Source organism: Coregonus clupeaformis, chromosome 10 (genome assembly GCF_020615455.1).
Source record: "Coregonus clupeaformis isolate EN_2021a chromosome 10, ASM2061545v1, whole genome shotgun sequence".
In the NCBI taxonomy this organism is placed as follows: Eukaryota; Metazoa; Chordata; class Actinopteri; order Salmoniformes; family Salmonidae; genus Coregonus; species Coregonus clupeaformis.
The window spans coordinates 11,359,080-11,375,201 of NC_059201.1; the positions used below are offsets into that span (position 1 = coordinate 11,359,080).

Consider the following 16,122-nt stretch of genomic DNA (forward strand, 5'->3'; position numbering starts at 1 on the left):
CTACCTTCAAACTCAGTGCCTCTTTGCTTGACATCATGGGAAAATCAAAAGAAATCAGCCAAGACCTCAGAAAGAAAAAAGTAGACCTCCACAAGTCTGGTTCATCCTTGGGAGCAATTTCCAAATGCCTGAAAGTACCACGTTCATCTGTACAAACAATAGTACGCAAGTATAAACACCATAGGACCACGCAGCCGTCATACCGCTCAGGAAGGAGACGCGTTCTGTCTCCTAGAGATGAACGTACTTTGGTGCGAAAAGTGCAAATCAATCCCAGAACAACAGCAAAGGACCTTGTGAGGATGCTGGAGGAAACAGGTACAAAAGTATCTATATCCACAGTAAAACGAGTCCTATATCGACATAACCTGAAAGGCTGCTCAGCAAGGAAGAAGCCACTGCTCCAAAACCGCCATAAAAAAGCCAGACTACAGTTTGCCATTGCACATGAGGACAAAGATCGTACTTTTTGGAGAAATGTCCTCTGGTCTGATGAAACATAAATTAGAACTGTTTGGCCATAATGACCATCGTTATGTTTGGAAGAAAAAGGGGGTTGCTTGCAAGCCGAAGAACACCATCCCAACCGTGAAGCACGGGGGTGGCAGCATCATGCTGTGGGGATGCTATGCTGCAGGAGGGACTGGTGCACTTCACAAAATAGATGGCATCATGAGGAAGGAAAATTATGTGGATATATTGAAGCAACATCTCAAGACATCAGTCAGGAAGTTAAAGCTTGGTCGCAAATGGGTCTTCCAAATGGACAATGACCCCAAGCATACTTCCAAAGTTGTGGCAAAATGGCTTAAGGACAACAAAGTCAAGGTATTGGAGTGGCCATCACAAAGCCCTGAATCCTATAGAAAATGTGTGGGCAGAACTAAAAAAGCGTGTGCGAGCAAGGAGGCCTACAAACCTGACTCAGTTACACCAGCTCTGTCAGGAGGAATTCACCCAACTTATTGTGGGAAGCTTGTGGAAGGCTACCCGAAACGTTTGACCCAAGATAAACAATTTAAAGGCAATGCAACCAAATACTAATTGAGTGTATGTAAACCTCTGACCCACTGTAAATGTGATGAAAGAAATAAAAGCTGAAATAAATCATTCTCTCTACTATTATTCTGACATTTCACATTCTTAAAATAAAGTGATGATCCTAACTGACCTAAGACAGGGAATTTTTACTAGGATTAAATGTCAGGAATTGTGAAAAACTGAGTTTAAATGTACTTGGCTAAGGTGTATGTAAACTTCCGACTTCAACTCTATCTCTGTGTGTGTAGGGTAAATTATCCTGTGCCGATGTTAAATGTGTTCCGTGGCCAGGCGTTGGTTTAATGTGTTCCGTGGCCAGGCGTTGGTTAAACGTGTTCCGTGGCCAGGCGTTGGTTAAATGTGTTCCATGGCCAGGTGTTGGTTAAACGTGTTCCGTGGCCAGGCGTTGGTTAAACGTGTTCCGTGGCCAGGTGTTGGTTCTTAGCATACTCCTGTGATATGGATTGAGTTCTAGGCGTAGCCCCCCTCCTCTCCCTCCTCCCTTTCCCCCTCCTCTCCTCCCCAGTCTGCCTGCCTGACAGCTGCCATTGATACCCAGGCCAGCGGAATGTCACTCTGACGAAGATGCTAATAAAGATAAATAATATTCCCACAATTACACATTTTTATTACGCTTCTGACACTAATCATGGGGAATGCGGCAGACACTGATTAAAAGGCCTTTTTATTTCTCTATTTGCTATGTGGGGAGGCAGGCTGGGCTGGGCTAGGCTGGGCGCTTGGCTCCGTGCCTCTCTGCCCACCAGAAGAATATAAAGTGTCTGTGGCTGATCTCCTCACTCTCATCAATCAACCCATCAGAGCCTATAAGGACCGCAGCCTCCTATAATATATAGGAGTATAGAGAGCTGAGCTGAGCTGAGGCAGCACCTGTGTAGACAGACAGACAGACAGACAGCAATGCCTGCCTGGTAGCCGCCCTGCTGCACAAACAGACAGGGACCACTGCTGTGCTGGCTAGCCCTAAACGCCACCATCGCCATCATCCCACTGCAGTGGCAGTTCCTAATCAGAATGACTGACTGACTAACTAGCGGCCCCTTTGGGCTCCATTCAGATGAGGCATAATCCTCTGATTGTCTAAAGAGTGGCTTGGTAGCACAGGGTCAATTCCAATATCAATTCCAATGTCAATTGGATGTCAATATTGTAATTAGCATGTCTTACACCATGGACAATTCATGGAAGACCTAACCTACCACCCTGAAATAAACCCCAGAGCGCGTGACTGACTGCTGGCTCTTAGTCTTACATTGAGTAGCTGTTCGAAGGCGAACTGGAAGCCAGACTTGTAGTCAGTGGTTCCTTTGGCTTGCATGTGCATGATGGACTCCTTGAAGATCTTCTTGTTTCTCATGTTGGCCTGGACCAAGGTCTTAAAACAGGGGACGACAGCATCGGCCTTCTCGTTAAACTGGGGGGGGAAAGATAATAATGAATAATTCTCAATTTAATGAGTCTGGATGTAACACGCTGCTCGCACGCTGGCATTGAGGGCCACTCTATCTGTAGTGTGTGTGTTTTTGTGTGTGTGTGTGTGTGTGTGTGTGTGTGTGTGTGTGTGTGTGTGTGTGTGTGTGTGTCAGGATGAGGAGGGGGACGTGTGCAGCTGTGGGTTGCTCTGTGCCACTCTGGCAATAAACGTTGATAATTACAGCTTTCCACTCAAAGAACAGGTGCACCTGGAATTCCAATGCAAACCAAGAACAAACAAAAAACACCCAGCCAAGGTAATGACATCTAGATCTCATCTCCTCTGCTAAATTAAAATTAGTCCCGGGCTGTGTGTTTGTCTGTGTGTGTGTTTGTGTGTGTGTGTGTGTGTGTGTGTGTGTGTATGTGTGTCTGTGTGTTTGTGTGTGTGTGTGTGTGTGTGTGTGTGTGTGTGTGTGTGTGTGTGTGTGTGTATGTGTGTCTGTGTGTGTGTGTGTGTGTGTGTGTGTGACAGACAGACAGACAGACAGACAGACAGACAGACAGCCAGACAGACAGACAGACAGACAGACAGACAGACAGACAGACAGACAGACAGACAGACAGACAGACAGACAGACAGACAGACAGACAGACAGACAGACAGACAGACAGACAGACAGACAGACAGAGAGAGAGAGAGAGAGAGAGAGAGGTAAACAGTGAGCAGTGTGTCTATGTGTGATTAGCATCAAACAGCAATGCCTGTAACGTCAGGTTTTTAATGGCCTTTCTTCTTGAAAGTCAACTTAAAATTCTGTTGACATTTGGAAGACAGAATGATGGCATAAAATAAGTTAAACATTTGGTGCATGAAAATCTGACATTTCCTTCTGTTTGTGTAGTTTGATATTTACAGTTTATTGTTAAAAATAGAAAAATAACATGAACTATAGTATTCCTTGTCACAGATTATGATCTCGCAACAAAATGATAAGAACACAATGTAATTGTTCCGTTGAAGGTTATACTGTATTGGAAATCAGAAGAGTTTGTTGAATCAGATTAAGATACAGTTGAAGAGTTTCATTCCAAAACGCTATGTATCCTAGGTGAGACAACCACATATCACAGTCAAATATACAAGATACGAACATTCAATTCCAGCTAAACAATGGATACATAGCGTTTTGCAAAACAAAAACATTTTCATACACATCTAAAATCTATGAATAAAAAATTTCTGAGAACAGTAATATTTTACACACACATGAAGGTACCCATAAGCAATCATTTCTGATGGAAAAACACAAATGTGAATAATTGGTGGATATAGCGTTTTGGAAATAAACTCTTCAGTAACAAAACCTCCTTCACTCATGCTGCCAAACACGCCCTCGTAAAACTGACTATCCTACCGATCCTTGACTTTGGTGATGTCATTTACAAAATAGCCTCCAACACTCTACTCAGCAAATTGGATGTAGTCTATCACAGTGCCATCCGTTTTGTCACCAAAGCCCCATATACTACCCACCATTGTGACCTGTACGCTCTTGTTGGCTGGCCCTCACTACATATTCGTCGCCAAACCCACTGGCTCCAGGTCATCTATAAATCACTGCTAGGCAAATCCCCGTCTTACCTTAGCTCACTGGTCACCATAGCAACACCCACCCGTAGTCTGCGCTCCAGCAGGTATATCTCACTGGTCATCCCCAAAGCCAACACCTCCTTTGGCCGCCATTCCTTCCAGTTCTCTGCTGCCAATGACTGGAACGAACTGCAAAAATCTCTGAAGCTGGAGACTCTTATCTCCCTCACTAAATTTAAGCATCAGTTGTCAGAGCAGCTTACCGATCACTGCACCTGTACACAGCCCATCTGTAATTAGCCCACCCAACTACCTCATCCCTATATTGTTATTTACATTGTTATTTATTTTGCTAATTTGCACCCTAGTATCTCTATTTGCACATCATCTTCTGCACATCTATCACTCCAGTGTTAAAACGAAATTGTAACTATTTTGCTCTATGGCCTATTTATTGCCTTACCTCCATAACTTGCTACATTCGCACACACTGTATATATATATTTTCTGTTTGTATTTTTGACTTTATGGTTTGTTTACCCCATATGTAACTCTGTGTTGTTGTTTTTATCGCACTGCTTTGCTTTATCTTGGCCAGATCGCAGTTGTAAATGAGAACTTGTTCTCAACTGGCTTACCTGGTTAAATAAAGGTGAAATAAAAAATAAATAAATACAATTCAGTAGTTGTGCTTGTAACAGGGCAGTGGAAGGTAATTTGGTAAATGATAATAATAATGGGAATATTTGACTGATCAAATGCAGAGTTTGAATTCCAACTGTATTACTGTTACAACACATACTGTTGGTGTCTACAAACCCTGTCATACTGTATAGGCAGATAAACAGACCTACAACCATACACCAGGTACAACCATTTTCTTTCCTTCTGACTTCCAGAGCTCTTATTTTCTTTATAGGGGAGGAAATCAGCCTTGTTCCCACCCAGATTACCACGCTAATTTCTGCCTTTTAGAGCTGGGATTTAGAAGCATACACTGACTAAGAGCACTGGATTATGGAGGATTAACCACCCAAGTCTCTAAACAGTCCTACACCGCCACTGTGTGTGTGTGTGTGGGGTGTGCGGGCGTGCAAATGCGTGCAAGTGTAGGCTACACATGTATGCAGTGAGTCAGATAATGCAGCATTCAATGGAAAACCTAAGAAGCAAGGCAGGGAGACTGTGGGGGAGATAGATACAGGCACAATCACACATAGACCGGGGGTTGCAAAATTGTGGGATTAGAACCATGTGGGAAAGTAATAGTTTTTACAGTATATGTAACTATGCATACATCCCAGCAAACCGGGAACATTCCCAGAACATTAGCTAAGATTACCATTACATTTTCGTTCGGGTTTTATCTAAAATTAGGATGATAACATCCCAAAAACATTCAGAGAATATTTTTGATAACAAAATCTTTTCATTTTTCAAATTTTTTTTAAATGAAATTTCCTTGGAATGTTTTCCTAACATTCACTAACATGTTGTGGACAATATCTGTAACAACCACCACAGAACATTCCCCCAAAGTTATCATTAGGTTTCCAGGTAATGTAATAACACAATGTACCAGTAATGTTTTCCCAGCTAACCAAAACTGGTTCTGTGAAAGTTGTCATAACACAAAAACTTTCCATTCGTGGTGATGATTATAGAATGTTTGTATAAAACATTTGCCTGATGTTACAAAAACATTCCCAGAACACATTTAATCTGTTCTTTAAAGGTTCCCAGAATGTGTCATTAGGTTGTGGTAACATTGTGGGGATATGACAAGAGATATGTTCCTAATACACAAAAACTCTCCAGTTGTTCTGACATTGAGATAATGTTTGTATCAGGGTGCACAAAACGTTCTTTGATTTTGCAAGAATGTTGACAGAACAGCCATTTTGAGTTGTTTAAAGGTTCCCAGAACATGTAATTAGGTTGTGGGAACAGTGTGGGTACATTACAATATATAAGTTCCTAAAACACAAAATATGCTCAGTTGACATTCATACAATGTTTAAATTAGGTTGCACAGGACATTCCATTAATGTTGTAAGAATAAAATAAGTCAGTTTGTATGATGTTCATAGTATATTTGTTTTAGGTTTAACATAATACTCCATTGATGTTCACTCAATATACATTTTACCTTGTCTTGGAGGTCCTCAGAACATTTCAAGAACATTTAGAAAATGTTATATTTAGGTTTGACCTAATATTACCACAACATTCTGAGCATGTGTAGCTCATTAAAGCAGAAGAAATCAGACTGGAATACATCCCCATTATGTTTCTCTTCAGATTTAATGGCAATTCACATTTGAGGACTGTATTGTAGGTGATATAGAGACACATGTTATTTTAATTTCATTCTGAGGACATTTGAACAGCATTTAATCATACAAACACAACAATATTTTACCATATAAAAAAACATTGTGTAAAAATGTACTGTTCAACTTTAAGAAACACACCCGATATAATATCTACTTTGAGATGCTTGATATGACCCCCCTGGCTTATTTTTCATGATCTGAAAAGCAAGTAATCCTAGATCAGCACTCATAATCTTAAATACCTTGTAAACATGGGCCCAGAAGTATGCAGCATATAAAGAGGATGGGTGAAGTGTTGGTGAATAACCCAGTTACCAGTTAGTTATGTCTAAAAAGGTTAAAAAGGAAGCATGGAATTCCTGATTGACCATACAGCCATGGCTATATACTGAAAAAATAAGACCTAAGAGCACTTCCCTGGTGGCACAGTGCATAAAATACCTGGCTTGGGAACCAAACAGTGCAGGTTTAAACTCCACATGTGCAGATTGTCAACATATGAAGTGTAAAACATATGGTTGTATTTGTATGATTAAATGCTGTTCAAATGTCCTGTGAACGAAAATAAAATGCTGTGTGTCTCAATCACCTGCAAATTGCCATTAAATGTGGTGAGAAATCTGCTTTAAGGAGTTACACATTTGCATGCTCAGAATGTTGTGGTAATATTAGGTCTAACTTAAATATATCATTTTGTGAATGTTCTTAAAATGTTCTGAGGACCTCCAAGACCAGGTCAAATGTATATTGCTTGAACATCAATGGAATATTTTGTTAAATTTAAAACAAATATGATTTACAACATTAAATCAAATCGAATCGAATCAAATGTTATTTGTCACATGCAGCGAATACAACAGGTGCAGACTTTACTGTGAAATGCTTACTTACGAGCCCTTTCCCAACAATACAGAGTTAAAAAGTAAGAACAATTTTCAAAATAAAACATGGAAATAGTAACACAATAAAATAAAAATAACAAAGCTATATACAAGGAGTACCAGTACCGAGTCAATGTGTAGGGGTACGAGGTAGTTGAGGTAATTGAGGTAATATGTACATGTAGGTAGGGGTAAAAGTGACTAGACAATCAGGATAGATAATAAACAGAATAGCAGCAGCGTATGTGAAGAGTGTGAAAGTGTGTCTATGTGTGAGTGTGTGTGTGTGGCATCAATTTGCATGTGTGTTTTGTGTGTGTGAGCATATGTCGTGTGGGTGTGGGTGTGAGTGTGTGGGTAGAGTCCAGTGAGTGTGCATAGAGCCAGTGCAAGAGAGTCAGTGCAAAAAAAAGGGGGTCAATGCAAATAACTGTTTGATGAACTGTTCAGCAGTCTTATGGCTTGTGGGTAGAAGCTGTTCAGCAGTCTAATGGCTTGGGTGTAGAAGCTGTTCATCAGTCTAATGGCTTGGGGGTAGAAGCTGTTCATCAGTCTAATGGCTTGGGGGTAGAAGCTGTTCATCAGTCTAATGGCTTGGGGGTAGAAGCTGTTCATCAGTCTAATGGCTTGTGGGTAGAAGCTGTTCAGCAGTCTTATGGCTTGTGGGTAGAAGCTGTTCATCAGTCTAATGGCTTGGGGGTAGAAGCTGTTCATCAGTCTAATGGCTTGGGGGTAGAAGCTGTTCAGCAGTCTAATGGCTTGGGGGTAGAAGCTGTTCATCAGTCTAATGGCTTGGGGGTAGAAGCTGTTCATCAGTCTTATGGCTTGGGGGTAGAAGCTGTTCAGCAGTCTAATGGCTTGGGGGTAGAAGCTGTTCAGCAGTCTTATGGCTTGGGGGTAGAAGCTGTTCATCAGTCTAATGGCTTGGGGGTAGAAGCTGTTCAGCAGTCTAATGGCTTGGGGGTAGAAGCTGTTCATCAGTCTAATGGCTTGGGGGTAGAAGCTGTTCATCAGTCTAATGGCTTGGGGGTAGAAGCTGTTCATCAGTATAATGGCTTGGGGGTAGAAGCTGTTCATCAGTATAATGGCTTGGGGGTAGAAGCTGTTCATCAGTATAATGGCTTGGGGGTAGAAGCTGTTCATCAGTCTAATGGCTTGGGGGTAGAAGCTGTTCATCAGTCTAATGGCTTGGGGTAGAAGCTGTTCATCAGTCTAATGGCTTGGGGGTAGAAGCTGTTCATCAGTCTAATGGCTTGGGGGTAGAAGCTGTTCATCAGTATAATGGCTTGGGGGTAGAAGCTGTTCATCAGTATAATGGCTTGGGGGTAGAAGCTGTTCATCAGTATAATGGCTTGGGGGTAGAAGCTGTTCATCAGTATAATGGCTTGGGGGTAGAAGCTGTTCATCAGTCTTATGGCTTGGGGGTAGAAGCTGTTCATCAGTATAATGGCTTGTGGGTAGAAGCTGTTCATCAGTCTTATGGCTTGGGGGTAGAAGCTGTTCAGGAGCCTTTTGGTCCCTACTTGGCGCTCCAGTACCGCTTGCCCTGTGGTAGCAGAGAGGACAGTCTATGACTTGGTTGGCTGGAGTCTTTGACAATTGTTAGGGCCTTCCTCTGACACCCCCTATGGTACAGTTCCTTCGGAAAGTATTCAGACCCCTTGACTTTTTCCACATTTTGTTACATTGCAGCCTTATTCTAAAATATATTAAATCGTTTTTTTCCCCTCATCAATCTACACACAATACCCCATAATGACAAAGCAAAAACAGGTTTTTAGAAATTTTTGCTAATTTATAAAAAACGGAAATATCACATTTACATAAGTATTCAGACCCTTTACTCAGTACTTTGTTGAAGCACCTTTGGCAGTGATTACAGCCTTGAGTCTTCTTGGGTACGATGCTACAAGCTTGGCACACCTGTATTTGGGGAGTATCTCCCATTCTTCTCTGCAGATCCTCTCAAGCTCTGTCAGATTGGATGGGGAGCGTCGCTGCACAGCTATTTTCAGGTCTCTCCAGAGATGTTAGATCGGGTTCAAGTCTGGGCTCTGGATGGACCACTCAAGGACATTCAGAAACTTGTCCCGAAGCCACTCCTGCATTGTCTTGGCTGTGTGCTTAGGGTCATTGTCCTGTTGGAAGGTGAACCTTCGCCTCAGTCTGAGGTCCTGAGTGCTCTGGAGCAGGTTTTCATCAAGGATCTCTCTGTATTTTGCTCCGTTCATCTTTCCCTCGATCCTGACTAGTCTCCCAGTTCCTGCCGCTGATAAACATCCCCACAGCATGATGCTGCCACCACCATGCTTCACCGTAGGGATGGTGCCAGGTTTCCTCCAGACGTGACGCTTGACATTCAGGCTAAAGAGTTCAATCCTGGTTACATCAGACCAGAGAATCTTGTTTCTCATGGTCTGAGAGTCTTTAGGTGCCTTTTGGCAAACACCAAGCGGGTTGTCATGTGCCTTTTACTGAGGAGTGGCTTCCGTCTGGCCACTCTACCATAAAGGCTTGATTGGTGGAGTGCTGCAGAGATGGTTGTCCTTCTGGAAGGTTCTCCCATCTCCACAGAGGAACTCTAGAGCTCTGTCAGAGTGACCACCTGGTTCTTGGTCACCTCCCTGACCAATGCCCTTCTCCCCCGATTGCTCAGTTTGGCCGGGCGGCCAGCTCTAGGAATAGTCTTGGTGGTTCCAAATGTCTTACCACTGTGTTCTTGGGGATCTTCAATGCTGCAGAAATAGCGTGTCTGAATACTTGTGTAAATAAGGTATGTCTGTTTTTTTAAACATTTTTTATACTTTTGCAAAACTTTCTAAAAAACTGTTTTCACTTTGTCATTATGGGGTATTGGGTGTAGATTGCTGAGATTTTTTATTTTTTTAAAATCCATTTACAATAATGCTGTAAAGTAACAAAATGTGGAAAAAGTCTATGGGTCTGAATACTTTCCAAAGGTCCTGGATGGCAGGGGGCTCGGCCCCAGTGATGTACTGGGCCGTACACACTACCCTCTGTAGCGCCTTACGGTCAGATGCCAAGCAGTTGCCATACCAAGCAGTTATGCAGCCAGTCAAGATGTTCTCAATGGTGCAGCTGTAGAAGTGATTGAGGATCTGAGGGCCCATGTCAAATCTTTTCAGCCTCCTGAGGGGGAGGAGAAATTGTCGTGCCCTCTTCACAACTGTATAGGTGTGTTTGGACCATGATAGGTCCTTAGTGATGTGGACACCGAGGAACTTGAAGCTCTCGACCCGATCCACTACAGCCCTGTTGATGTATTTGTATTTGTATTTATTATGGATCCCCATTAGCTGCTCCCGTCAGAAAGTCCAGGATCCAGGTTCAGAGGGAGGTGTTCAGTCCCAGGGTCCTTAGCTTAGTGATGAGCTTGGGGAGTATCTGCTTGGAGGGCACTATGGTGTTGAACGCTGAGCTGTAGTCAATGAACAGCATTTTCTGACGTAGGTGTTCCTTTTGTCCAGGTGGGAAAGGGCAGTGCGGTGTGCAATAGAGATTGCGTCATGGAATGGGTCCATGGTGTCTGGGATGACGGTGTTGATGTGAGCCATGACCAGCCTTTCAAAGCATTTCATGGCTACAGATGTGAGTGCTATGTGGCGATAGACAGGTTACCTTGGTGTTCTTGGGCACAGGGACTATGGTGGTCTGCTTGAAACATGTAGGCATTACAGACTGGGTCAGGGAGAGGTTGAAATATCAGTGAAGACACTTGAGTACTCGTCCTGGTAATCCGTCTGCCCTGCGGCCTTGTGAATGTTAACCTGTTTAAAGGTCTTACTCATATCGGTTACGGAGAGCGTGATCATACAGTCATCCAGAACAGCTGGTGCTTTCATGCATGGTTCATTGTTGCATTAAGGGAATGTTCTGTGCAACCTATTTTAATGTCAGATTTTTATTTTTACTGAATCTCTGTTTGGATATTGGTTAGGCTGCTCATAATCATCTTGTTGGCTCATTTATTAGCACCGATCAGAACATTTTGCCAGCATGATGTTACGTAGTTTAACAAGTGGATTATTTAGCTCTTCTCTCGCAGTCGCTTAGTAGCCTAGGCCTACCCGACCAAAAGCCTGTGACTTGTCTTAATCAATGAATATGATTTAGTTTCACTGAATCTCGTCTGTAGGCTATATTTGGTTAATTCTCTGGCTGGGCAAATAAGTGGAGGTGGTAAAGCATTTAGCATGCAATAATGTAGCCTAAATCAACTGTAGGCCTATTATTTTGCTCGATTACATACAGGGAACTCCAAAAGCCTGCGGAGGTTGTGAAATATGAACACAAGACTCACATGCTTTTGAAAATATAGATTGCTATTATTTTCTATCAGTGAAGATACTCTCAATGTAAGACAATAAGCCTACTCCCTAACAAAGTGGAGTGAGGGTAGTAAAGAGATGAAATGTGAATCAAAATAGCATGGGCTTGCCTTCAAAATATCACTTTTTTATATGACAGCGGTTCCACATGTTGCCATGATGCAAGTTGTGTGGGAATAATATGATTTGTATTTTATTCTGTTATATTTTATTATATTCTTAACCTATTATAAAATATGTATGTGTTGACTGTGATCAGGGGAGCCTAAGTGTGTCTTGTCTGTTTAATTAACAAAATAACTATTGATTTCCTGTGCATGGCGCAGCCATGTCGCCCATAGGCTGCACAGACCAGTAACATAATTAAACTAAAAATATGCCATTCTATTACTTTTTAATTACATTTTATTACTCTGATAATGTTCATTAAGACCTGCCTGAAACACATTAATAATGGATTTCTTTGTGATGGTGTATATTCAATTAATTTATTCAAACAGACATCCACCTACCTCGGCCCATGTCTACTCCCACTCCTAAACTTGCCGGCATGTGCATGGGAGATATAAAAGGCTTATCCCGCCAGAATGTGGCAAAAATGGGACTGTATGAATTGGATTCTAAAAAACATTGGCAGATTTTTTTTTAAGGCAACATACCGGAAAGTCTGTCGGTAAAGGGTCATCGTAATAATAATCAGCACAACTGTTTTTTTGTGTGTTTTGGGAACATACTATATCTCTTGTCACGTCCACACGATATTACCACAACCTAAATAAATATTCTGGGAACCTTTAAAGAACAGCCGAAATGTGTGCTGGGAACATTCTTGTAACATCAGGTGAATACTTTTTGCACCCTAAAAGAAACATTGTAGAATCAGCCGCACAACTGGAAAGTTTTTGTGTTTTGGGAACATATCTTTTAGGATGTCCCCACAATGTTCTCACAGACTGTTCCCACAACCTAATGAAACATTCTGGGAACCTTTAAAGAACAGATTAAATGTGTTCTGGGAACATTCTTGTAACATCAAGTGAATGTTTTTTGCACCCTAAAAGAAACATTGTAGAATCAGCCGCACAACTGGAAAGTTTTTGTGTTTTGGGAACACATTTTTTATGATGTCCCCACAATGTTCTCACAGACTGTTCCCACAACCTAATGAAGCATTGTGGGAACCTTTAAAGAACAGATTAAATGTGTTCTGGAAACATTATTGTAACATCAGGGGAACGTTTTTTGCACCCTAAAAGAAACATTGTAGAATCATCTGCACAACTGGACCGTTTTTGTGTGTTGTGAACATATATTTTGTGATGTCCCCACATTGTTCTCACCAGACTGTTCCCACAACCCAATGAAATTCTGGGAAACTTTATAGAACAGATTAAATGTGTTCTAGGAACGTTCTTGCAACATCAGTGGAATGTTTTATACAAACATTCTATAATCATCACAACAACTGGACAGTTTTTGTGTTATGAGAACATTTGCCACGACCTAACTAATGTTCTGGGAACTTTCACAGAACCAATTTTGGTTTGCTGGGATGTGACTATGTGATAGGAACCTGTGTGAAAGTTTGCTCATGACCACATGACCATACCCATATAATATGTTTATACTGCATTGGAGGTGTTAATCATGTTATTACATTTCAAATATTGAAGAGAAACCAGACCTTTATCGGAGATTGTTTGAAATTGGGGTCTGATGGAGTCACAATGTACGATATGACAGAACCGTTCTATTCATCGCCTTATCAGCGAGGATACTCACCCTGGCTACATTCACATAGTCGTCATCTGACAGAGTGTCTAGCATCTCCATCACCGACGTCTTCATCAGTTTCAGAGTGAGTCCACTGACACTGCCACTCCTACAGGCACAACACACAACCATCAGCGCATTGAGCCATACAGTTAAACCTAAAAGGCTCCATCTTAAAACCTCATCCAGACAGTATGGTACAGCCACAGGAGGTTCTACAGTGAAGGTCCCTTTGCTTGTGTATACTGTGATGAGTGTTTATCGGTTGGCGGTCTGGCTAGAAGGCACATCCATCCTCTCATTCCTCTCATGACCCAATCACAGTCGATTTCCACATGCATTCAGAACAATACTCTTTGTATTGTACCTCTTCGACATGTATAGAATAGCAAGAGATCTGTGAAGATTATTATGATTGAGAGGGAAATCTCGATTCTCTGTAAACCAACAGGTGGCACTAGAGACCTTTACTGTTCCTGCTAAGATGCCACTGGGGGGTGAGGGAGGACAGGAGGGAGCAGAGAGGACAGGAGGGGGGAGAGAGTACAGGAGGGGGGAGAGAGGACAGGAAGGGGGAGAGAGGACAGGAGGGGTGAGGGAGGGAGGGAGGAGGAGGGAGGAGGGAGGAGGAGGGAGGAGAGAGGGAGGAGGGAGTAGAGAGGGAGAAGGGAGGAGAGAGGACAGGAGGGAGCAGAGAGGACAGGAGGGGTGAGGGAGGACAGGTGGGAGGAGAGAGGACAGGAGGGAGGAGAGAGGGAGGAAGAAGAGAGGGAGGAGGAGGGAGGAGAGAGGGAGGGAGGCGAGAGGGAGGGAGGGAGGAGAGAGGGAGAAGGAGGGAGGAGAGATGGAGAAGGAGGGAGGAGAGAGGGAGGAGGGAGGAGAGAGGGAGAAGGAGGTAGGAGAGTGGGAGGGAGGCGAGAGGGAGGGAGGGAGGAGAGAGGGAGAAGGAGGGAGGAGAGATGGAGAAGGAGTGAGGAGAGAGCGAGGAGGAGGAAGGAGAGAGGGAGAAGGAAAGCTTGACAAAGAAAGACTGATCATCTAGATACTCACACGTCCACAATGATGATCATGTCCTTGGGAGATGATGCCCCTTGGATGTACCTGTTCAAAAAAGAAAGAGGGGTTTAACAAGTTGTATTAGTCTTCACTGCGTAGAATTGAACTGCTAGATTTGAACTGGATTCAAGGTTACAATAATCTGGGCTATGTTAATATGTAGCAACCTGTTCGGAGCATATTTAAATGCTGAAATGGAGCATAAGCTTTCAAAAGCTTATCGATTCTAAGCTTTATGGAGACTGGTTGAGACAAGCTTGAATGGAGTCCCGGCTTAGCTAAGGTTAATTTAGGTAAAGCTATGTTTGCATGGATTCAAAGCTTTGTTGAGCAACCTGTACAGATGTAGGATCTTAATTGGATCACCCTGTTGCAGGAGAACTTTCCTGCAATGCAGGAAATGTAGAAATTGTAGTGTATTTGAGGTTTAAAAAGTTTGTAATTTCCACTTTAAAACCCCTACAAAAATGTCAATTAATTATGATCCACATAATAATTCACATTTACTGTTGCTGCAGGATTATTTTCCTGCTGTAGCAAACTGGCTCAAATTAAGATCCTACATCTGTACGTGTATATCTGGAGTCTGAGTAACCCAAGTCGTCTTTATGCAGAGTTTGTCTCAGCTATTTTTAATTTATTTAGTTTTAGTCTGAGCTAAAGAGATTTCGGCCATGTTTCTAAGCAGGCTGAGCTGGGCTGACCTGTGTTTTGGGGAGTCTCAGATGAGCTAAGCGTTGTCTGTCAGTAAAATAAGAGTTGTAGTGCTGATGCTCTATTCCCCTGATGACTCAGTTCGGTGTCAAACACATTATTTACTATGTCAGCGAGAGACACAAGCTGCTTAACACCATTATGCCATGATGGTGCAGGGCGGGTCTGTGGGAAAGCAGAAACACAGTAGGACACAGAATCAGGGATGCTAGACACTTTGCTGTCCTGGAAAAGCTACAAACACAAACGTCTGTCCACTACTGATAGAGGCTGACACATAGAGGCAAATTAGAATGCACTCATTCCCTTCCAACTGCAATTAAAATCACATTACACCTGACACAAATGGAGCAGAGATTGATGTAACGTTATAGACCTTCTCCATAGTTTGGTGGGGGGTTCAAATGCTAACATTGAGTTAGTTTGGCATGCTGAGGAGCGAGCAAAGCAGACCGAGTGGTTAGCGGGCGTCTTGAAGCAGAGGCAGAGGCAGACCAATAATCAGGGGTCTCTTTCTGCTGATTATCAGCGGTTCTGCTGTGTGTGGACGCAGGCCAGCTGCCTGTGAGCCAGTGAGGCGCTTTTTTAAAGCCGGGCCAAGCCGATATGGAGGAAAAGAAGAACTGAGCCCCTGTAGATCTTGCTGCTGCTCCCACAAGCCCTAGCCCAGTACTTCACTGGCAGGCTCCACGCCGTCACTCCAACCTGCACACTGACCCCTGACCTCTGTTCCACTGCTCTCCCTCAGCACTGCTGTGGCACCAAATCCCAGCTTCAAACACAACCAGGACCTCACTCTCTTGAAACCTCTTCTGAAACCCTAGGACAGAACACAGTCAGGCCAGCCACCAGTACCACTGCCACCAACGACACTTGAGAGGTCAATTAACCAAGCATGCCCAGAATTATTTTCAATAATAGAGAACGCCACATCAAAGGTAGAA

General features: G+C 42.9%; 1 protein-coding gene across 3 annotated transcripts in view; it reads right to left on the reverse strand.

Annotated features, from left to right (window-relative positions):
* The window catches only part of LOC121574858 (voltage-dependent calcium channel subunit alpha-2/delta-2), a 279,464-nt gene that overhangs the window by 36,688 nt on the left and 226,654 nt on the right, over window positions 1-16,122 (reverse strand). For all 3 annotated transcript variants that reach the window (XM_041887497.1, XM_041887496.1, XM_041887498.1), the window contains 3 exons: window positions 14,459-14,509; window positions 13,418-13,517; window positions 2,315-2,476 (listed from right to left, as the gene is read on the reverse strand). In XM_041887497.1, the coding sequence (XP_041743431.1) occupies window positions 2,315-2,476; window positions 13,418-13,517; window positions 14,459-14,509 (313 nt within the window). The remainder of the gene's footprint in view (window positions 1-2,314; window positions 2,477-13,417; window positions 13,518-14,458; window positions 14,510-16,122) is intronic.